Source organism: Aotus nancymaae, unplaced genomic scaffold, assembly GCF_030222135.1.
Source record: "Aotus nancymaae isolate 86718 unplaced genomic scaffold, 86718_ANA_hifiasm-v0.15.2.pri h1tg000049l, whole genome shotgun sequence".
NCBI classification, from domain to species: Eukaryota; Metazoa; Chordata; class Mammalia; order Primates; family Aotidae; genus Aotus; species Aotus nancymaae.
Window position 1 is genome coordinate 3,919,284 of NW_026988463.1, and position 23,698 is coordinate 3,942,981.

Genomic DNA, 23,698 nt, shown 5'->3' on the forward strand with positions numbered 1-23,698 from the left:
TGTTCAAGCGGTTCTTCTGCCTCAGCCTCCCAAGTAGCTGGAATTACAGGTGCATGCTACCATGCCTGGCCAATATTTGTATTTTTAGTAGAGGCGGGGTTTTACCGTGTTGGCCAGGCTGGTCTTGAACTCCTGACCTCAGGTGGTCCGCTTGCCTCAGCTTCCCAAAGTGCTAGAATTACAGGTGTAAGCCACCACGCCTGGCCTGACATAATATTTAGAAATAAGGCCCAGGTCACTTGCAAGATCATCTTACGTCTTCCCCTCCTCCTCCCAGGCTGTGACCTGTCCCTACCCTACTCAAGGACAGTCGGCACCAGCTTCCTCTCCACCTTCGCGTCCACCTGCACCTCTGCTCTTTCACGGCCTTGACTGTCTTCTATGAAATCCTTCAGGTCCTACTTTCTTAGATTCCAGCCCATTCATCAGGAGTCACCTCAAGCCTGTGACTGCTACATGACGCCTTCCAGGATGTCTACATTCAAATGTTCACAGGGCTGTTCCTTTTTTTTTTTTTTTTTTGAGACAGTCTCACTCCGTCACCAGGCACCAGGCTGGAGTTGCAGTGGCGTGACCTCGGCTCACTGCAACCTCCGCCTCCCGGGTTCAAGCAATTCTCCTGTCTCAGCCTCCTGAGTACCTGGGATTACAGGCATGCGCCACCACGCCCAGCTAATTTTTTTGTATTTTTAGTAAAGACAAGGTTTCACCATGTTAGCCAAGATGGTCTCGATCTCTTGACCTCGTGATCCACCCACTTCGGCCTCCCAAAGTGCTGGGATTACAGGCGTGAGCCACCGCGCCCGGCCTTGGAGGGCTCTTCTAAATGATACTCTTTTTCTTTCTTTTGCGTATTACTCTGAGGGCATCTCATTAGCTCTTTGACGTGACGTGTATTGAGAGCGATTTTGGCTCATGACGGGAAACATCTCTATCGAGGCGTGAGGAACAATGTGCAAATGCAGCCAGCCCCTAAGCGACCTCAGGCACAGTGGCCCCGCACCCAGGTGCCTGCGCAGTGCTGGCCACGTACCTGTCTGGGCACAGGGAGGCGTAGAGCAGGAGCAGCGGCCCGGCCCCCACGACGGTGGCAAGGGAGGACCTCATCCAAGAGCTGAGCTGGCAGAAGTTACAGTAGTGCACAACAGCGATCAGTGTGGCTGAGCCCGTGAACACCGGGAACTGCAAGAGGGAAGGGTTAGTACGGCTGCCCGGGTGCACCACCCCCACCCCGCTTCATACACCCAGGCCTCCAAAGCGTTCACCACTGATGCATTCCCAGGACCACCACCGCCCCCACTATACCTGGGCCTCCAAAACACTCACCACCAATCCACGTTTCTTTTTTTGTTTTTGAGACAGAGTTGCTCAGGCTGGAGTGCAGTGGCGCTATCTCAGCTCACTGCAGCCTCTGCCTCACAGGTTAAAATGATTCTCCTGCTTCAGCCTCACAAGTAGCTGGGACTACAGGTGCCCGCCACCACGCCTGGCTAATTTTTGTATTTTTAGTAGAGACGGGGTTTCCCCATGTTGGCCAGGCTGGTCTCGATTTCCTGATCTCAGGTGATCCACCCACCTCGGCCCCCCAAAGTGCTGGGATTAAGGTGTGAGCCACCATGTGCGGCCAAAGGGTTTATTTTTAAATGGCTATCCCAAGTGATTTAGAGAGAAAGATTAGGTAATCAGGAGAACACGGAAATAAAATGGCTGAGGCCTTACTTACATGGACATTTGTCTCAAATTCGGAGGTGACGTGGGAGTAGACAGCCAGGGCGGGGAGCGACACCAGGATGGCCCCGATGCAGTGACGCGGCAACCAGCCGGCGATCCACTCCAGCAGGCGCTTGGTGCAAGCCATGACGTCCTCCAGGAAGAACACCATCCTGCAAGAGGGCTGGGGTTAGCAGGAGCAACAGGGCCTGGGGTGGGTCATCTGCCAGGAGATGGCATGAGACCGAAGCCAGCACTCCCCTCCGCTCTCTCTCTCGCTGCCCCAGGATGGGTGTGGAAGCAGGCATGGGGTGGGGATCCATCTCCCTCACTTTTGGTGGAAGGCAAGGAAGCCGGGCTTAACTCACTGTACCTGTTTGTAGGGTCACATGTTGCGTTCTTATAAAATTTGCTTGTGAAAAGCACACGCTTTGCTAGTCTCAGGGAGTACGTGAGAGTATCACAGGCCCCCGAGGAGAGTCTGGGAGCCACCATGCTGCCATCACCTGCTCCCATCGGCTTCTGGGGCAGGAGGTCTTGACAGGGGGCAGTTTTCAGGGCACTTGGAGTTCTGTGGAGCCCGTGCAGTTGTCACGGCAGGAGGGGCGCTCCTGGCACCTGGTAGGCAGGTGCCAGGGATGGAGGCCTCCTGCATGTAGGTGGGTGCCACCCGGGGAGGTTCTGCCCTACACCCCACACAGCAGCCATGCCCCTGGAAACCCACAAAGACGGAAGGCTGCTGACAGCATCTTAGCCCAGAGCCTGTGTCCCATCTACAGAGAGTGCTCTGCGGTGGCACTCACACACACTGGATTTTCCCGGAGCATGGCTCCTGTGCAAACTGAGTGATGGTGATCTCTACTCTGTTTAGGGTATCGCTGAGGCCTGTGCAGTGTTTCAGAAAATCAAATCACAGGCTGAACCCGGCTCGTGGCACCAAACCCGCACATGTGTGCCGTCTGCGTCTGGGCTGTCGCATTCACAATGCGTGTGTGAGGCTGGAGGCTTCAGGACTCCCCAGGCAGCGGAGCCCTGTTGTACATGAGGGGCAGCACCACACGTTTCATTTTAAAAGGCTTCCTGTTTGTCCTTCTGACAGGAGTGACGGCAGTCACTGACTCCTTTTGCAGGTGTGTTTAGGCAAACTCCGTTTCAGGAGTGTGAGGCTGACGAAATAAAAAGTTCTGTACAAAGAAGGAGCTGAGCGTGTGGGCCGAGAATGGCTGTGAGGGGGAGGAACAGGTCTTGGCTGAGCCTGGGGACCCCTGGGCCATGGGGGGCCCACATGGGGAGGTGAGGAGAGGGTGTGGGGTCCTCGTGGGGAGACAGTCCTTCTCTCAAGCTTGCTGCCAGGGATCCAGGGACGGGCCTGCTGTCCCCACCTCAGGAGGGGCTGGGTGGGCGCTGCTGCTGTGACTGCTGTGACCGCACTTCGGCGGCCCGGCCTTCAGACCTCAACACCTATAGCGTCTCTGCCACCTGGCTATATCCTGTGGCCGGGTGAGGAAGGGCTGACTCTCCAGCCACTCCCCGCATGGACTCCGGCACAGCCTCACCCTTTTAGGGTCCCGGACAGCCCTGGCTTCCTGATATTTAAAGGATAATGAAGGCTTTGGAATACTTCCAAGAATAACCACAAATATGCAGAATAGAGGCCCTAGGAGGGAGGACAGACGGAACCCAGTTGCCAGCCAGGAGCAGGAAAGATGTGGGGTGGGGGGCCTTCACGCTGTCCCCGAGACAGCAGGGATCTGAGAACAAGAACTGCCGTCCTCACTGCCGCCCTCACGCCTGCCGGGCAAAGCAGTGGGGGAGATGCAGGAAGCCTTCTGGAGGCAGCAGGCGGGCCTGGGCTGGTCACTGAGAAGGCGCCTGGCTTCCCTCCTGTGCAGAAAAGGGACGGGGCACCCATAAACCCCAGAGCGCAGGCTCTCGTCAAGCTGGGGTTCTCAACATGTCCCTCAGGGGGCCAGGGAAGACTTTCAGGATCTGGACCTCTCCCAGGCTTGATGATTCCTGGTAAATGGAACCAAATCCCACCAGACGCCTGGGGAGTGTGTCCATCTAGGTTGGCCCAGCACACCTCGCCCCGGCCCTCGGCAGTGTAGACCGGGGTTGGCCTCAACGCTTTAGAATTGGGCCTGAAGAAGCAGGGAGTAATGGCTGAAGGGTGAGAGTAAAAAGGTGTGGAGACGATGCTGGGAGCCCTCAAGAGGCTACAGGCGCAGGCATTAGAGGAAAACCTGGGGCAGGCCAGGGAGGGCAGACATGGCGGAGTGACTGCACACGGGGACGGGTTTGTTTTTGGGGTGATGGAGGTGCCCGGTAGTTACATAGTGGTGATATCTGTACAACTCTTTACATTTACTAAAAATCACTGAGTTGTCTACTCAAATGAGTAAGTTTATTGTATGTAAATCATATTACAATAAAGCTGATCCCCCTTTTTTTTTTTTTTTGAGACGGAGTTTCGCTCTTGTTACCCAGGCTGGAGTGCAATGGCGCGATCTCGGCTCACCGCCACCTCTACTTCCTGGTTTCAAGCAATTCTCCTGCCTCAGTCTCCCGAGTAGCTGGGATTACAGGTGCCTGTCACCATGCCCAGCTAATTTTTGTACTTTTAGGAGAGGTAGGGTTTCACCATGTTGGCTAGGATGGTCTCAAACTCCTGACCTCAGATGATCCACCTGCCTCGGGCTTCCACAGTGCTGAGATTACAGGCCTGAGCCACAATGCTCGGCCTAAAGCTGAACTTTTTAAAGAGGAAAAACCAACCAATCAGGGGCCTGAGGATGTCTAGTTTGGGTTCCGGGGAAGCAGACCCTGGAAGGGCTTGTGGGTGACAGCTCCTTTGAGAGGGGTCCCCAAAAGCGCAGGAGGGCACTGAGGCAGGAGGGGAGGCTGTGCCAGGGAGAGGGCTGCTCGCTGTGGGTGCTGGGGCACGAGCCTTCGGGGAGTTCTGGGAAACAGTGAGCACATGCTACAGAGGAGGGCATGGCCCATGGCAGCCTCAGCAGAAGCTGAAAGGGTCCTGGGTACAGCGCGGTTGGGAGGCAGGAGGCAGGAATCCAGTCTGCCCACCCCAGACGGGAGAAGCCAGCTTTCCGGAGCCTCGGGCCAGACCCCAAGCGGTTCTTTTCTGCCCTGGGATGTTGGGTAAGGGCAGCAGAAGCTCAAGGTCAGGGCTGCCTCCCTCTGTCTGTTTGAAGCCCAGCTCCTGGGGGGCAGTTGCTAGTGGGGCTCAGCTAGGAGGGCGGCCGTCCTGTTGAGGGTGACAGGGCCACGAAAGGAGTGTGTGGTGCCCAGGAGGTGGACCACGCAGGACCACCTGCTTGATCAGGACTACGGGGCTGCTGCGAGCCCCCTCAGGGAGCTGGGCTGGTCCGGAGGGCCCGGCTTCCCAAAATGCACCTACTGTCCACTCGGACCCTCTGTCCCTTTTAAAATGAGTTGCCTTTTTATTATTGGCTGTATGAGTTCTTCATCCATTCTAGATAGTAGACCCTATCCGAGGCCTGATCTGCAAATTTTCCCTCCCATTCTGTGTGTTGTTTCGCTTTCTTGATGGTGTTCTTTGCAGCACAACAGTTTAACTTCTGATGAAGTTGATCTTGTCTATTTTTTCTTCTGTTGGCATCATACCCAAGAGACCACCGCCTGATGCAAGCACGTGGGACGCCGCTAAGGGGTGTACTTGGCTCCTGCACTCTGAAGAGGCGCCTGCTGACCCAGGCCCACCTATCATTCCCCCTCACAGCTTATGTCTTTTCCTTCCCTTCCTCCCGAATCGTTTCCTATCTTCTCACCAGCTCCTTTGCAGTCTCTGACCCTGAAGATCCCAGGACCAGCTGGCAGCGGTTAGGGCTGCAGGGGCACTGCCCCCTCCAGCGAGGTGGGTCCCCCTGCACCTGGGCCAGAGTCAGGGAGGGAGGATGCCAGGGTACAGGACTTAGGGAATACACAGAGGCCCATCTCCAGAAATCAGCCAGCAGGGACAGCTGGCTGGGGACCAGTCCGATTGCTCAGCCATAAGCCATGGAGCCAGAAGAGGGAGCTAACGACTCAGAGCTGGAGACCCGGCCCAGGAGGCGCTTACCTGACGGACACCGCGAGGGACAGCACCTCCAAAAGCAGGGCCGTGCTGAAGACTGCCAGGGCAGCGGGTGGGGGAGGTGCAGTGGCCGCCCCGTACTTCAGGAAGCAGGTGATGGACAGCGTCAGAAACACTGTGGTCGACAGAAACACGTCCAGGAGGGAGCTGAAGGTGGGACTGGCAAACGTCTTCACGGGGGAGTTCTTGATGACCTGTTTGGAGCAGGAGTGGAGCAGAATGACTGGGCGGCCACTGGCAGCCAGGGGCGCGGTTCAGATGGAGAAACAGCCAACAGGTGCTGAGCGGCTGCTCAGGGCCAGGCCCAGGGCGGGAAGGCTCTAGGAGGGCTGGTTCCCTCTACCACCCCTTTTAACACTGGAGAGTCCAAGGCACAGAGAAGTTAAACCTGACCAGGAGGGCCGGACATGGTGGCTCACACCTATAATCCTCACACGTTGGGAGGCTGAGACAGGATGGTTGCTGGAGCCCAGGACATCAAGGCCAGCCTGAGTAACACAGTGAGACCCCGTTTCTACACAAAGTTTTAAAATTAGCCAGGGGTGGCAGTGTGTGACTGTGGTCCCAGCTACTTGAGAGGCTGAGGCAGGAGGATCGTGTGAGCCCAGGAGTTTGAGGCCACAGTGAGCTACAATCATGCCACTGCTCTCCAGCCTGGGCAACCTAGCAAGGCCCGGTATAAAAAAATAAAATAATTAGCTGGGCATAGTGTGTGTGCCTAGTGGCGTGTGTGTGTGTGTGTGTCTTTCTCCCAGGTACTTGGGAGGCTGGGATGGAAAGATTACTTGAGCCCAGGAGTTTGAAGCCACAGTGAAGTATGATGCCACTGCAGAATGATAACGTTTCCAAAAAAAAACCAAAAAAACAAAAAAAACCCCGCCAGGGTCACAGAGCAACTGATTATGACCCAGCATGTTCTCATAGACACATTATATATATATATATATATATATATTTTTTTTTTTTTCTTTTCTTTTCTTTTTTTAAATAAAGACGGGGTTTCACTATGTTGGTCAGGCTGGTCTTGAACTCCTGACCTCAGGTGATCCGCCCGCCTTGGCCTCCAAAGTGCTTGGATTACAGGCGTGAGCCACCACGCCTGGCCATATATATTTTTTTTAAAGATGGGGTTTCACCATGATGGCCAGGCTGGTCTTGAACTCCTGACCTCAGGTGATCCACCCACCTCGGCCTCCCAAAGTGCTAAGATTACAAGTGTGAGCCACCATGCCCGGCCAACACATTATATATTTAGCTGAAAGATGAGTTCCTGACTGTGCAGGTCTCATGAGAGACCTGTAAGGCGGTCGCATGAGAGCAATGGGCAGCAAAGCCCTGCCACATGGCGGAGTCCTAGGTTCAGTAGGGGCGAAACGGGGGCTTCATGGCGGAAGCAGCCGGCGGGGATTTCAGCGGCAGTGGTGACGCTCCCGCACATTGTCACCTGGGAGTCTGCGGGGCCTGGCTCTGTGCCGGGGGCCGGGGCCCACATGGAATGATGCCCCTGGGCAACTCACACCTGAAGGCGGGAGGGACAGGGATACAAAACGCAGGCAGGTGTGCCAAGTACAGTGGAGAGGCACGCACTAGTGTTCGGGAGTTGAGGGGGAGAAATCATGATGCTGACATGTACAAGAGCTGACCAGGCCCAGACCCCATGGGGCCCTGGAGAGGCAAGACCTCCACCGATGCTAGGGACACCTCACAGGCAGGGACCACCACCCATCTCAGTGCACAGATTGGGAGCCCAAGGCCAGGGACTGCCCCGAGGGCACACAGTAAAGGAGGAACCAGGCCCAAGACTCAGTGTGGACCAGCTGACTCCTGAGCAAGCCGCTAACCTAGAGGAAGGCGCAGGGCCCAAAGGTAAGGGCTGTGGCTGGGAGAGAGGGACGCAGCCGGTTCAGCTGCTTTCCACTTGGCCTTGCAGCCTTCTGGCAACCTTGGAGAGGCTGTGGGTGTCCACTCGGCATCCCGGCTGGGCTCGGGGCTGGGGACAGGGCTGGAGGCGCAGGGACTGGAAAGGTCCCGCAACAGCCCCAGGTCTGGTGCATGTTCCTCAGGACAAACCTGCTCCGGGTGCCACAGCCACCACTGGGAGCTGGGTGCGAGGGGAGGAGGTGGAGCTTGGACGGTAGGGGCAAAGCTGCCAGTCAGACTTGATGCAGGCTGCACCCCGCCAGAGCAACCTGAGAGCAGGGCTTGGTTCCAAATTCCCTCCAAGGAACCTGGAGTCTCTGTAGGTATCCATGTGCCCCAGAAGGGCGGGTCTGGTCCCAGCCCTGGAATTCCCTCAGAAGGTGTGGGAATTTCAGGGGTGACACTGCCCATGCCCACCCAACTTGGCAGAAGCACACACACATCCCCTCTCCCTGGGGCTCCATCTAGTGCCCATCAGGGGACTGAGTCAGGGCTGGGTGCACACATGGCTCCTCACTGCCTCACCCACACGTGAGGTCAGAAGGTTTCCACGTGGGCTGCTGTCCTTCTCAGAGCCCACCACCGCCCACCTTCCAAGCCAAGGCTCAGGGGCAGGGCCTTTCCCGCTTGGGGCTGCTGTCTCCTCTGTAGAAAGGCCCATCCGTGGATGCTGGCAGGGGCCTGCTCCTCCCTCCACCTCTCTTGAGGTCTCTCCTGCCTGCTCTGACGCTTCTCAGAGACACCTGCCCAGCCCTAGCCTCTCCTTCTGGGCCACCCCCGGCCCTGATGCCAGAGGCTCCCCAGGCCCACCTGCCCCGCCCCCATGCATCCCAGCAGTGGCAGCGCCACCTGTCCCAGTCCCACAGAGAATGATGTTCCCCCAGCAGCCCACGTTGTGACGCTCTTTCGCCCTCTCTTCCCGTGGGCTGCAGACCTGGGGACAGTGCCGTGGGCTAGGCTCCGCCTTGCATACTGCCCACATCCCAGGGGCTCCAGTGTGGCCATCCCACCATTATCAGAGCACAGGCTCTGCAGCTGGGCTGCCTGGGCTCAAGACCACTCCACCATGACTAGCGACGATACCTACCCACCCGTGCTCAGTCTCTTTACCCAAAACCCAGGATAAACCAGTACCTGCACCTTGTGGGCAGTGGGATGCTCAGCCAAGAACCTACCCATGTGGAGCCCCCAGCACAGTGAGTCCCCACATGAGGGCCAGCTAGGAGGCCCTCGTCCCTGCACCTCTCCTTTCCTCCGCACCGGGACCCTGTGGCTGCCTGCCCTGAGTTTCGGTAACAACCTCCCACGCGTCATGTCATGTGGCCTCCTGTCTTGTCCACACTCTATCACCCTCCAAAACTCAGCTGACAGATATCCTTCCTTCCTTTCTTTCCTTCCCTCCCTCCCTCTCTCCCTTCCTTCCTTCCTTTTTATCTTTCTTCCTTTTTTGACGGAGTTTCACTCTTCTTGCCCAGGCTGGAGTGCAGTGGCATGGTCTCGGCTAACTGCAACCTCAACCTCCTGGGTTCTCCGGCCTCAGCTTCTCAAGCAGCTGGGCTTACAGGCACCTGCCACCACACCTGGCTAATTTTTATATTTTTAGTAGAGACAGGGTTTCACCATGTTGGCCAGGCTGGTCTTGAACTCCTGACCTCAGGTGATCCACCCTCCTTGGCCTCCCAAAGTGCTGGGATTACAGGTGTGAGCCACTGTGCCCGGCCATGTTTTTCTTCTTTTTGTTGGAAGAGACAGGGTCTCACTATGTTACTCAGGCTGGTCTATCTGCTGGCCTCAAGTGATCCTCCTGCCTCAGTCTCCTGAGTAGCTGGGATTACAGGCATGACCCGGGTGATCTTTATAACATACAGTCTATTGCAGACCCTTCAACAGCTCCTGTGGCCTTTGGCATAAAGTCCATGGTGTGGGAGCCGTGACCTGGGCCCTGCTACCCCCTGCTACTCCCATCCCGCCCTGCCTTGGATGAACCTGCAGCTCCCTGGACGCACTGGGCTCACTGGTATCACTAATGTTTGTGGGTGCTGGCCCCACTCTCCAGAATGTTCCCTCCTCCTGCATTCCATTAATTCCTAGTCCTCACACTAAGGTAGGCTCAGGAACTCCCCTCTCAGAGCCCCCAGCCTGGGGCTGGTGCCTTGCTGTGTGCTCGGAGGACATTTGCAGACCTCCAGCTCCAGACCTGGCTTCTAATTCCGGCTCCCCAGCGTGGCACGTCTTTCCCCCTTCCCCAGCACCAAGAACAGTCCTGGGCAGAGCAGAGGCTGAGCACACATTTGGTGCCAGGAGGAAGGGATGGCAAAGGTGCCTGCTGTTTGGGAGCCTCAGTGGTGCAGCGTGAGGAGTGGTCCGGACACCTGGCTTCAGCCAGACTGCTGGTGTGTGACCCTGGCAATGGGACGGTGCCCACCCGCTCAGCCTTTCTCAGCCTTGGCTTTCTCTTTGGTAAATGAAGATAATCAGCAGCTTCCCCAAAGCATTGCTGTGAGGATTAAACGAGACGATATTCTGTCTTACAAGCTACCAACCAGCCAACTTGCAAGTCCACTCCCGGAGCTGTGCCTGGGACATTAACGGATGTTCCCTGTCCCTTGGAGGCAGACGGAAGGGGGCACCTCCCACCCCACAAGGCATGAGCTGCCTCTACCAGGCTCAGCAGGGTCTCTCTAGAGCCCAGGCCAGGATACCACAGTTTGATGAAGACCTGCTGAAGGAACCAAGGGAATCAGAGTGAGAAACCTCTTTTGTTCTGAGTGGGGAGGGCGCGCACTCTTGACTTGACAACACTCAGAGGTTAGGTTTGGGGCCAGAAGAGAGAATGCAGTCAGAGCCACCAGAATTCAATCCAGCCTCTAGGTTCTTGTATTATTCCTTTCAATAATCCCCTGTGAGCACTTGTGGGTGCTGGGACTGTGCTGGAGGCTGTGAGGAGGGGCTACGAGAAGACAGAGGGGGTCCTACTTCACAAGGCTGAGCATCTAGGGAGGGAGGAATACGATTCCAGAAACACACAGGAAAGATTCCAAAATGGCACACGCACGGAGAAGGAAACATATGAAGGGAAGCACAGTCCAGTCTGCGGTCGGGGAGAGCTCCTTGGAGGAAGTGGGATTGGGTGACTGAGCTGAGAGGTCAAGGACACGGGGCTAAGGAGGTGGGGGCGGGAGAGGGAATGTGGAGCCGGAGTTAGAGAGAGAGGTAAAGGCTTCCTGGGCCCTTCCCAGGGGAAGGAAGCAGGGAGGGCAACAGGTAGAGAAGTTTTGCCCAAGAATCTGTGCCAGGTGGGGTGGTGGCCGTGCCAGGGTAGGTTGGTGGGGAGCTCTCCTCCAGGGCAGGTATGTGTGTGTGGGGCTCCCTCCCAGGGCAGGTATAGGAGGAGTTCCCTTCCAGGACAGGTGGGGGGAACCCCCTTTTCAGGACAGGTTGGGGGGGTCCCTTCCAGGGCAGGTGTGGGGGGGTTCCTTCCAAGGCATGTGTGTGTGTGTGGGGGGCTCTTCCAGGACAGGTGTGGTGGGGGTTCCCTTCTAGGGCAGGTGAGGGGGTTCCCTTTCAGGACAGGTTGGGGGGTCCCTTCCAGGGTACGTTGGGGGGGTCCCTTTCAGGATAGGTTGGGGGGGTCCCTTCCAGGGCAGGTTGTGGGGGCATCCCTTCCAAGACTGGGATAGCTACAGGGTCCTGGAAACACTTGCAGAGGAAAGGGTCTGGTAATGACAAGGATGCACTTTAAGATAAAAGACCAAAGAAATGTTTTTTTTCCTCCTTTACAAAGAGAAATCCACGTACAGTTGCCACTTAGGGTTTACAGAGTGTGGGAAATCCATGTCAGCCTTCATGTCCCTATCCCCTGCTAAAGCACAGAACTAATAGTGAATGACCCGGTGAGAACAACGGACACGCTCTTTAGTGAAAGCACAGGAGAAACAAACGCACCTCTTCTTGATAGCTGCTCCTGTAGGATCGCTCCAGCTCCTGATCCAGGAAGTTCAGGCTGAACTGATTAATGGGCGGCTTAAAAAAATAATCTTTCATCAGGCTAGAAGACACAATAAACGCAGTCCATCAACATCCAGCACCATCATCGGATTGATTTTTTTCAGAAGATCGCAATTAGCTACCAAAACGCTGCTCATTAGGTATATTACAACAGCGGCGTCTCAAAGTGCCTGTGTAACAGACACCGCTCAGCTGCCCCCTGTTAAAACAGACCTCTGGGCGGAGCACGCTGGCTCACGCCTGCAATCCCAGCACTTGGGGAGGCTGAAGCGGGTGGATCACCTGAGGTCAGGAGTTTGGGACCAGCCTGGCCAACGTGGTGAAACCTTGCCTCTACTAAAAATACAAAAAATTAGCCGGGCATAGTGGCAGGTGCCTGTAATCTTAGCTATTCAGGTGGCAGGAGAATCGCTTGAACCCAGGAGGTGGAGGCTGCAGCGAGCTGAGATTGCGCCATTACACTCCAGCCTGAGCAACAAGAGTAAAACTCCATCTCAAAAAAAAAAAAAAAAAAAAAATCAACAAAAAAAGAGATCTCTGGAAAGTCCTTTGTGCTTCTAAGCTTAATGATATTTTGTATTTCACTTGTGTTAAAGAATGACCATCCACCATGATGACATACATCATCAGAGCATTGGTTTTCTGGTTTGTTCTTTTTTTGAGGCAGGATCTCACTCTGTTGCCCAGGCTGGAGTACAATGGTACAGCAGCCTCGGCTCACTGCACCCTCCGCCTCCTGGGTTCAAGCGATTATCCTGCCTCAGCCTCCAGAGTAGCTGGGATTATAGGCGCACACCACCACGCCCAGCTAATTTTTGTATTTTTAGTAGAGACAGGATTTCACTATGTTGGTCAGGCTGGTCTTGAACTCCTGGGCTCAAGAGATCTGCCCACCTCAGCGTCCCAAAGTGCTGGGATGACAGGCATGAGCTGCTGAGCCTTGTTTTTGAAAACACATTTCTAACGTCCAGGACTAAGAGAAGATAAAGGGAGCTTTTCTGTTTTGTGAAACAATCTTTTGTGAAGAACACGCAGATCACTGTGCCGAGAGTACTTACGCTGATTTGGAGGCTTCAAAATGAAAACATAATTCAGAACCGGCGGCCCTGTCATTCAGAGCACTGACAGTAATTGCCACCGTAAAAGCTAACAGGTTGTTATCACAAAATTGTGTTTATAGTTAGCGTAATTTTGGTGCTATTGTCACATATGCAGATTGCATGCGAAACCTGAAAAATGATAAAGCTCAGTGATTTTAATAGCAGGGAAATCAAACCCGCCTTCCATGACTCTTTCGTTCATTTATGAAGTGCCAGCAAATAGTAATATCCTTTTGATACTGCAGAAAATTACCAGAAACTGAAGGGAATAACACGATTTCAGAAAGCAAATATAGCTGCATTAGTCTCTCTCCTTCATACAGCGACTACCATAAGTAAATCAGATGAGGCCAGGCGTGGTGGTTTATCCCTGTAATCACAGCACTTTGGGAGGCTGAGGCGGGTGGATCACTTGAGGTCAGGAGCTCGAGACCAGCCTGGCCAAGATGGTGAAACCCTGTCTCTACTGAAAATATAAAAATTAGCCAGGCATGGTGGAGGGTGCTTGTAGTCCCAGCTACTCAGGAGGCTGAGGCAGAAGAATTGCTTGAACCTGGAAGGTGGTGGTTGCAGTGAGCTGAGATCGTGCCACTGCACTCCAGCTGGGGTGACACAGTGAGACCGTGTCTCAAAAAAAAGACGTAAATCAGATGAAATATGTGAAGTGCCTCGCGTGCACCTGACATAAAGCAGAGCTCACCACATGTGTGCTCCGCTCCTTCCTCTCCCTGCAGCCTAGCAGATGCTCTGTTCTGTGAACGAATGCAATAACTTCCTACATTCTCAGACTCAGACGAGAAACAATTCCGTCCCAGGACACTGTCCCTCGCTCCTCCCCTGACTCAGGGGGTGAGGACAGAGGGAAGAGCAACCACACAGCTGCAGGGAGGATGTGCACAGGGCCACATTTTAGCAGCCAAGTGGCAGAAGCGACACTGCTATAAGCTGTGCTGCTCCTTTTATTTATTTATTTTTTGAGAGGGAGTCTCACTCTGTCACCCAGGCTGGAGTGCAATGGCACGATCTCAGCTCACTGCAACCTCTGCCTCCCAGGTTCAATCAATTCAATCAAATCAATTCTGCCTCAGCCTCCCAAGCAGCTGTGACTACGGACACATGCCACCATGCCCCGCTAAGTTTTTGTTTTTGTTTTTTTTGAGACAGAGCCTCGCTCTGTCAACCAGGCTGGAGTGCAATGGTGCAATCTCGACTCACTGCACCCTCAGTCTCCTGGGATCAAGTGATTCTCCTGCCTCAGCCTCCCAAGCAGCTGTGACTACAGGCACGTGCCACCATGACTGGCTAAGTTTTTGTATTTTTAGTAGAGACGGGGTTTCACCATATTAGCCAGGACGGTCTAGATCTCCTGAACTCATGATTTGCCTGCCTCGGCCTCCCAAAGTGCTGGGATTACAGGCGTGAGCCACCACACCCAGCATTTTTGTATTTTTAGTAGAGACGGGGTTTCACTATGTTGGCCAGGCTGGTCTTGAACTCCTGACCTCAGGTGATCTACCCGCCTCGGCCTCCCAAAGTGCTGGGATTACAGGAATGAGCCACTGCGCCCGGCTGAAAATAACCCTTTGAAGCATCATTCATAGTGAAGACAGTTTGAGGCAAGACTCATCAATGAATGTTAAATCTAGGGAATTCTGATGCGGAATGAAGTATTTACGAGATCTTAAAGTATCTTCCCACAGATTCCTTATTAGTCATAAGGGGAAGATAATAACCCTAGATGAGAGAACCTGGCACCACCTTGCCTAATTAATCAAAATTAGTATCACTAATGAGGAACAGGTGGGCATGGCCTGTCCCTGGAGGGGACACCCTGAGAAGGACATGGCATCCCTTCTGCAGTCTCTGCCTGGCCAGAGGGAGAGCCTGAATCTAACCAATCCAACTTCAGGAATATCTGATAGAAGGACAGTGTCTGTATTGTTCATAAATGTTAACATTAGGCCGGGCACGGTGCTCACGCTTGTAATCCTAGCACTTTGGGAGGCTGGAGCGGGCACATCACCTGAGGCTAGGAGTTCGAGAGCAGCCTGGCCAACATGGTGAAACCTCTTCTCTACTAAAAACACAAAAATTAGCTGGGCATGGTGGTGTGCACCTGTAGTCCGGGCTACTTGGGAGGCTCAGGCAGGAGAATCACTTGAACCCAGGAGGCGGAGGTTGCAGTAAGCCAAGATCAAACCACAGCACTCCATCCTGAGCAACAGAGCAAGACTCATTTTTTTTTTTAAGCGCGGTGGCTCACACCTGTAATCCCAGCACTCTGGGAGGCCGAGGGAGGTGGATCACCTGAGGTCAGGAGTTCGAGACCAGCCTGGCCAAAAGGGTGAAACCCCATTTCTACTAAAAATACAAAAATTAGTTGGGCATGGTGGTGTGCGCCTGTAATCCCAGCTACTAGGGAAGCTAAGGCAGGAGAACCACTTGATCCTGGGAGGTGGAGGCTGCAGTGAGCCGATATCATGCCACTGCAGTCCAGCCTGGGCGACAGAGTCAGACTGCCTCAAAAAAAAAAAAAGAAAAAAAGAAAAAGGAAGAGAGGCTACCGCCTGTAACCATTGCTTCTTCCCAGACAGCCCCAATCTTACCTGTCTTCCTTGATGACGTCCACGAAGTGGGCATCCGTTTTCTCCCGGATGTTCTTGAACCTCAGTGGAAGGAGAGCTGACTGGTCCAGGCTCACCCCTGCCCACCTTCCCTTCTCCTGCAAGATCTCACACAGAGAGGTCTGACTGTTGGTGAGCTTCTCCTCCTGGGGAGGGCTCAGGAGCCCGTTCTGAGTTTTGGGATTAGATCCTCCAGAAGCCTGCCTCAAGACAAAGAGGGCGCAAACACGGGAAGTGAAGTGGCACTGGGCACGCGTGCCTATCCCACCCCGACCTCTGCCATTCGGGGCCCTGCCGTACTGTTTGCGGGACCTTCTGACCTGCGAGGGGCTCCCCAACCCCCTGCGCCTGCAGACCTGCTCTAATCCCAGCCCTGCTGGCCTGTCTGCTCCTCCCTGTCACCCAATAGTGCCCAGTGGCAATGCTGGGTGTTTAGGCCGCCAGGAAAGTGAGATGTGGGAAGAGTCAGTGAGGAGGTGGAGGGCAAGGGAGGAAAGTGAGGAACCAGAACCAGGATTCCGGGGGCAGTGTACACGGGTCGGGGGGCTGGGGGAAGTGTGATGAGGGCCCAAGGCTGTCAGGGCGTGGCCGAGGGAAGGTGGTTGGAAATGGATGTGTGTCATGGGTGTCCACCACAGCTGTGGGAAGACAAGGGTTGACCTGTACCCGCAGTCCTTTGGCAGATGGAGAGGGGACGGAGGATGACAAAGCCTGCGCCCCAGGGACATCGCCTGCACGAGCCCTCCAGGCAGGGTCTCACGGGTGGGCTCAGTCCTGGCCCTGGTGTCCAAGTCTGGTTTTCCTGGCAGCCTTTGTGCCACCTGCCCTAACTCCCACCCTCTCTTCACTGAGCCTTTCTCGCAGTAAAGACCACCTCTTGTCTCTGCCTATATTCTACCATAAATTGAGTCTAGCTTCCAGCACTACAAATCCCTGCAAACACTCGAATCCCCGCATTTTAAACTCTTATTGGCCTTTAAAGGAGTCCCACCCAGTGCTGCACTCCATGTGGGTTCTTGCTGACCCTCCCCCATGCTCCCTGCCGCTCTCTTCAATGCCCAGAGGACCCATGGGTGGGGAATGGTGTTACCCAGGAGGAGTTACTCTCAGAACTAAGAAGTTGACAAGACAGGAATGTCACCTTGGGTGGATGCGCCAGGAGAGGAACTGACAGGAACAACAGCCATGAGCTTGTTACCTTGGTGCTGTTCTTATGCTCGTCTTGGCAGCCGTTTTGAGGTGCTCCTCCCTCGGCGCCGGCTTCGGATTTGGGAGCAAATGTGATTCCGCATGAAGAGCAGGTCTAGAAGAAAAACACAGATTGTGGGAACACACCCAGAAACCGAGACTGCCACCCTCCATTCAGGCCGGTCCGCTGTTGCTGTTGCAGTCTGCCGTCATGAGGCACAGTGGTGAGCAAGGGGAAGGCGTACGGAGCCACTCGGGATGAGCTGAAAGCCAACTGGCAAAGTGATCATGGAAATGCACAAAAACCCGTGCATGGAACGCACGTGGCAGCATGACCCAAAAATGGAACTGCGAATGTTCACTGACTGAACAATGGATTGACAAACTGTGGTCTATTCGAACAATGGAATATTACTCAGCCGTGAAAAAGACGGAAGCACTGACACCCACCACAGCACAGGGGAACCTCAGAAACGTTGTGCTCAGGGAGGGGAGCCAGACACGGCGCAGGTATGACGTGATCCCGTCCACAGGAAATATTCCGAAAAGGTGACTCCTTAGGGGGGAAGGCAGATTCATGGCTGCCAGCAGGGACAGGGAGGAGGAATGGGGAGTGACTGCTAAGGGATGTGGGGTTTGCTATGGTCCTAATGTGTGTGTCCCCACAAAAGTCAGATGCTGAAATCCTAACTCCCAAGGTGATGGCATTCGGGGGCAAAACCTTGGGAGGTAATTAGGTCATGGGGGACAAGCCTTCAAAATGGGATTAGTGCCTTCATACCAGAGGCCCCAGAGGAATCCCTCATCTTTTCCACCCTGGGCGGGCACCATCTGTGAGACAAGAACGGGTCCTTGCCAGACACTGAACCTTCTGGGACCTTGATCTTGGACTTTCCAGCCTCCAGAACTGTGAGAAATACATTTCTGTTGTTTAAAAGCCACCTGGTTTGTGGTATTTCATTATAGCAGCTGGAATGAACTAAGATGAGGTTTCACTTTGGGATGATAAAAATGTTCTAAAATTGATCACGGTGATGGTTGTACAACCTTGCTAAATATGCTAAAAACCACCGAAAGGTACACTTTAAAAAGATTGATTTAAAAATTTTTTTGAGACAGAGTTTCACTCTTGTTGCCTAGGTTGGAGTGCAGTGGCATGATCTTGGCTCACTGCAACCTCCACCTCCTGGGTTCAAGCCATTCTCCTGTTTCAACCTCCTGAATAGCGGGGACTACAGGCACCCGCCACCACACCCGGCTAATTTTTTTGTATTTTTAGTAGAGGCAGGGTTTCACCACGTTGGCCAGGCTGCTCTTAAACTCCTAACCTCAGGTGATCTACCCGTTTCGGCCTCCCAAAGTTCTGGGATTACAGGGATGGGCCGCGGCGCCTGGTGAAAAATATAAACTTTATAGTATGTGAATTATATCTCAACAGAGCTGTTATTAAGTAAATAAACTGGCCACCAACTATGCCAGCACACAAATCCAAGGTTCTTAAGCTCTGCGTGATGGTGAGCTAGTCTCATAAGATGGGCTGAATAATCAGAGGTACATGATTTCCAGATCTAGGAGTAGTTAAAAGTTATGGGAATTAACTGACATAGAACAGAGAAGGCAAGATTTAATACAGGTATACTAGAAAGAGCAAAGCCTTTATTTTTCACATATTAGCATTCAAACGCTAGTCAATTACTTACTAGCTTAGAGACTGTTCCCTCATCTATAAAAAAGAGTGAAGATACGTTGTTAAGAATTAAATGAAATGGGCTGGGTGTGGTGGCTCACACCTGTAATCCCAGCACTTTGGGAGGCTGGGATGGGAGGATGACTTGAGTCCAGGAATTTGAGACCAGCCTGGGCAACATGGCAAAACCGTGCCTCTACAAAAAGTAGAAAAATTAGCCTGGCAAGGTGGTGTGTGCCTATAGTCCCAGCTACTTTCGGGGCTGAGGTGGGAGGTCAAGGCTATAGTGAACTTTGAAGGCACCACTGCACTCCAGCCTGGGGCAACAGAGAAAGATTCTGTCTTAAAAAAATAATTAATTAAATGAAATAAGTATATATACATACAGCCTAGCGCAGTTCCTGGCATACAGTATACCCTTAATAAAGTTATCATTATTAGTAATGTGACCCAGTAACCTAGGAACTGTCTAAGAAAGCAACTAACAGCTTCTAGTGAAGACAAACCGTGGCAAGAATGATTTTTACAATTTTTTTTCTTTTTATTTTTTATAGAGTGCTTCATTAGCAATGCAGAAGGAAAGATTTTTTTTTAGGACTCAAAAGCAATTTTCTTACAATAAGAACTGTAAAACAGTTATGAAATGAATTATGGGAGGCCAGATATTTTGGAAATTTAAAATCAGTGTCATTACCTAAGGGCAAAGACATGGCCCAAGTTATGTTTTTTTTTTTTTTTAATAGAAAAAATATTTTAGACAAAAGACAAGGTTTCACCATGTTGGTCAGGCTGGTCTTGAACTCCCGACCTCAGCTGATCTGCCCGCCTTGGCCTCCAAAGTGCTTGGATTACAGGCATGAGCCACCACGCCCGGCCCCAAGTTATCTTTTAAGTTAAACTGCAGGCCTATACTGTATTGAATAAAAGAGATAAAGATTCTACAGGGTTGTACAGTTTGAGTACCTAATGTAACATACAAGCTAAATTTGAACCTTTGTATGCATTCAAAAAATGAAAATATACATGCCATAACAGCTAGTGAAGTCATTAACTAGCATATCTGAGCAAATAATGGCACCCAGATAACATTTGCTTATAGCTCTTTAAAAACTGACATTATCAACAGAGATAAAATGTTCTAGTTGTCAATAACATACAGTGAGATTATTTTAAAGCATCTCTTGGTATTGACTGACAGAGTTAAACTTCAAAACATTTTGCTGGTCAGGCACAGTGGGTCACACCTGTAATCCCAGCATTTTTGGAGGCTGAGGCGGAAGGATGGCTTGAGGCCAGGAGTTCAAGACCAGCTTGGGCAACGCAGGGAGATCCTGTCTCTACCAAAAATAAAACAAATTAGCTGAGCGTGGTGGCATGTGCCTGTGGTCCTAGCCACTAGAGAGGCTGAGGCAGGAGGATTGCTTGAGCCCAGGAGGTCAAGGCTGCAGTGAGCTGTGATTGCACCACTGCACTCCAGCATGGTACACACAAACACACACACACACACACACACACACACACACAGCCAATGAGACCACTGATCTTATTAAATGAAAAAACATCTAATACCAAGAGAAGAATAAAGCAGACGTGCCTGATACCCAGTTCTAAAAGATCCCTGAGGGGGCCGGGCGTGGTGGTGACTGTAATCCCAGCACCTTGGGAGGCCGAGGTGGGTGGATCATTTGAGGTCAGGCGTTTGAGACCAGCTTGACCTACATAGTGAAACCCCATCTCTCCTAAAATATAATTAGCCAGGCTTGGTGGCAGGCAACTGTAATCCCAGCTTCTCTGGAGGCTGAGGCAGGAGAATCGCTTGAACCCAGGAGGCAGAATTTGCAGTGAGCCTAGAGCTACTGCACTCCAGCCTGGGTGACAGAACAAGACTCCTTCTCAAAGGAAAAAAAAAAAAAAGATCCCTGAGGGAACTCTCTGGTGTGGCTAAGCTGGGGGGCTTGATGCTTGAGAGGATATACCGGCCATTTCAGGGACCAACTGGTAGATCAGGAAAGGGAGCGTTTCCCGAACTCGGCTCAGCATGAAGCCTGAACACAGTGCCAGTGAGTGCTCAGTAAATGCTGGTACTGAATATGAAAACTTTTGTTCACTATTCTGCCTGGTCATTAAATAGTTCATCTGATAATTTAACGGCCTTGATTACAGACAAAACAGCCCTTGGTATCTATTCTTCTGTAGCCATTTCATCATAGGACTCTCCTGGCATCAATCTGTTTCAGGTATTTTTCTTGCCTCAAGTTCATCTGCTGTGCTTTTCTTTCTCTCTCTTGTTTTTAAGATGGAGTGTCACTCTATCGCCCAGGCTGGAGCGCAGCAAGTGGTGTGATCTCGGTCACTGCAACCTTTACCTCCGGGGTTCAAGCGATCCTGCTGCCTCATCCTCCTGAGTAGCTGGGATTACAGGTGCCCACCACCGCACCAGCTAATTTTTGTATTTTCAGGAGAGACAGCGTTTCATTATGTTGGCCAGGCTGCTCTCGAACTCCTGGCCCCAAGTGACTGCCTGCCTTGACCTCTCAAAGTGCTGGGATTACAGGTGTAAGCCACTAGGCCCTGCCAACCCTGCTGTGCTTTAAGATGAGGCCTCCTGCTTCTTCGGTGCCCTCCAAGGCACATGGGCTTTCCCAGCTTTATAAGATGTTCTATGCATTTAGAGCCAACCAACTTGTACCAGCGGGTACACTGAGGACAGTGGAGACTCCGTACCCTCTGCAATGGCTTCCCTAGGAGGGCTGGAAGGCTGGTGGAGCCTGGGAGCGCCCACTAGGATGAGGCTGATCTCTGGGGTGCCTGGGGTAGTGGTCTCCACAGGTGGGGAACTCAGTGCTTTGCTTACAATCCCCCTGAACAGAGGCTGAGGCCTGCAGCCTGCAGTGATAAGTTCTGATACAGAAGAGAGGTCTTGCAGAGCTGCCCACAAACGGCAAAGAAGGCTGCACTTGAGGAAGCAAGGGGCTGTCTGGGTCACACAGCCAGCTGTAGACACCCACGGTGGGGTCCTGAGGGCCGGGACAGTGCTCACTCCCTATTCCATTCCAAGCAGGTTTGTCCAGGAAGTGGGGGCATGGGAGGCAGGAGAGCCAGCTGCAAACTCCAGGCCCCACTGAGCAGTGTGGCCCCAAGGGCCTGTGTCACCCGGACCCAGCAGCCATCATTTTACTGCACTTTGAACATGTGGACTTCAGCCTGGCACGGTGGCTCACACTTGTAATCCCAGCACTTTGGGAGGCCAAGGCGGGCAGATCATGAGGTCAGGAGTTCGAGACCAGCTTGGTCAACACAGCGAAACCCCGTCTCTACTAAAAATACAAAAATTAGCCAGGGTGTGATGGCATGGACTTGTAATCCCAGCTACACGGGAGGCTGAGGCAGGAGAATTGCTTGTATCCAGGAGGCAGAGGTTGCAGTGAGCCAAGATCGTGCCACTGTACTCCAGCCTGGGTGACAGAGTGAGACTCTGTTTCCAAAAAAAAAAAAAAAAAGTGGATTTCTGTTGTTCTATTTCTTCCTCAGCTACTTTCCTTTTGGGGGATAAACTTTCTGGATAAAAACTTTAAAACAAACGAAACAAAAGAAACCTTAGAGCTGGGCATGGTGGCTCGCTTGAACCCAGGAGTTCGAGGCCAACCTGGGCAATGTAGCAAGATCCCATCTTTACAAAAAATTTTTAAAAATTTAAAAAATAAGCTCAGCATAGTGGTGTGTGCCTGTAGTATCAGCTACTCCGGAGGCTGAGGTGGGAGGATTGCTTGAGCCCAGGAGGGAGAGGCTGCAGTGAGCTATGGTCATGCCACTGCACTGCAGACTGGACCAGAGAGCAAGACCCTGTTTGTTTAAAAAAGAAAACAGAGGCCGGGCGCGGTGGCTCACGCCTGTAATCCCAGCACTTTGGGAGGCCAAGGCGGGTGGATCACGAGGTCAAGAGATCGAGACCATCCTGGTCAACATGGTGAAACCCTGCCTCTATTGAAAATACAAAAAATTAGCTGGGCATGGTGGCGCATGCCTGTAATCCCAGCTACTCGGGAGGCTGAGGCAGAATTGCCTGAACCCAGGAGGCGGAGGTTGCGGTGAGCAGAGATCGCGCTATTGCACTCCAGCCTGGGTAACAAGAGCGAAACTCGGTCTCAAAAAAAAAAAAAGAAAGAAAACAGAGAGACACAAATCCATCTACTCTATGGAGAGATCTTCACATGTCAACATCCCCTTTTGAGCTGTGGTCAAAGGCCCTTCCGTACCAGAAGGGCCCCACCATGCAGAGATGGGGGGGTTTGTTTCCCTCCCCTCAACCCCCGACGACAATTTTCCTTGAGCAATTCGCCAGCTTAATTTTAATCTGGATTAAGACATTTCACAAGCTGCTTTTTGCCAAGCACGGATGCCTCTGTGAAATGTTTCCCAGCCGGCTAAACATTGTCCCCCCTGCACAGCTGCAGGCACCTCCACCCCTGCTGAGAAGTCCTCCCTGGGAAGAGCATTACCGACTCCAGGAAGCTCCAGACATGGAAGCACCTCACCGCCTTGGGAGACAACCCTAGCGGCTGGCTCACAGGGAGCGACACCTCTGGTCCCCTTTCCTGGCACAGGGAGGACCCAGGAATAATCCTGGCACCTTGCTCTCCTGGGCCTCGTTCCCCTAGAGCGACCTGAGCAGCTACGGCTGTCCTCCTGGTTCTTCCAAGCAGCACCCTGGGCCTTCGGGCACCGAGGGAAGTCTCAAGATTTCCATGGTCCTCCCAGCAGCACGCGTGGCGGGCCAAGGAGTTTGCTGGCTGTTGCCTGGGTAACCTGAGATTCCTTGGAGAGCGCCCAAGAGCAAACTCTGCATTTTCCCGGATTATCGCTGCTCCTTCCCCTATGCGGACGTGGGCTTTGGAGGGAAGAGTGTAGCTATTCCTCTAACACACTTGGGCACATTTGCATTTGTTTTTAACACGTTTCAGGACGCGCACCCTATATTCCGGTCAAAATATATGGCGCAGAGCTCTAAAATCGTTTTCTCTTCAAGGTTACTTCTCATCACAAGATAAATCATTTCTAAGCCAACAGCTGTCCCTTTTCAAAACTGTCAAGGGAGGGAGAGGGGAAACCTCTTTTCTCAGAAATGAGGAGGATACACCAGCAGAGGAACCCGGCTTTGCCTGCTTCATCTTCTCAACAGGATTGTTTTGCAAGATGTTGTGTTATTAGAGGCATCCTTTGCTCCCAAACTCAAAATGATGCTGAACATGGCAAACGGGAATAGTCATGACATTGCAACCCCAGTAGCCACAAATACTATTTCCTGAGGTTTTCTTTGAAACTCTGTATCTATTTAGCCCTCGTAAGCACC

General features: G+C 52.8%; 1 protein-coding gene across 3 annotated transcripts in view; it reads right to left on the reverse strand.

The window, feature by feature from the left end:
• The window catches only part of ADCY9 (adenylate cyclase 9), a 207,415-nt gene that overhangs the window by 12,344 nt on the left and 171,373 nt on the right, over window positions 1-23,698 (reverse strand). For 2 of the 3 annotated variants that reach the window (XM_012441936.3, XM_012441937.3), the window contains 6 exons: window positions 16,615-16,776; window positions 15,456-15,673; window positions 11,687-11,789; window positions 5,807-6,015; window positions 1,724-1,883; window positions 1,034-1,182 (listed from right to left, as the gene is read on the reverse strand). In XM_012441936.3, coding sequence (XP_012297359.2) covers window positions 1,034-1,182; window positions 1,724-1,883; window positions 5,807-6,015; window positions 11,687-11,789; window positions 15,456-15,673; window positions 16,615-16,776 — 1,001 coding nt within the window. The remainder of the gene's footprint in view (window positions 1-1,033; window positions 1,183-1,723; window positions 1,884-5,806; window positions 6,016-11,686; window positions 11,790-15,455; window positions 15,674-16,614; window positions 16,777-23,698) is intronic. The other variant, XM_064362402.1, reaches the window with a different exon arrangement.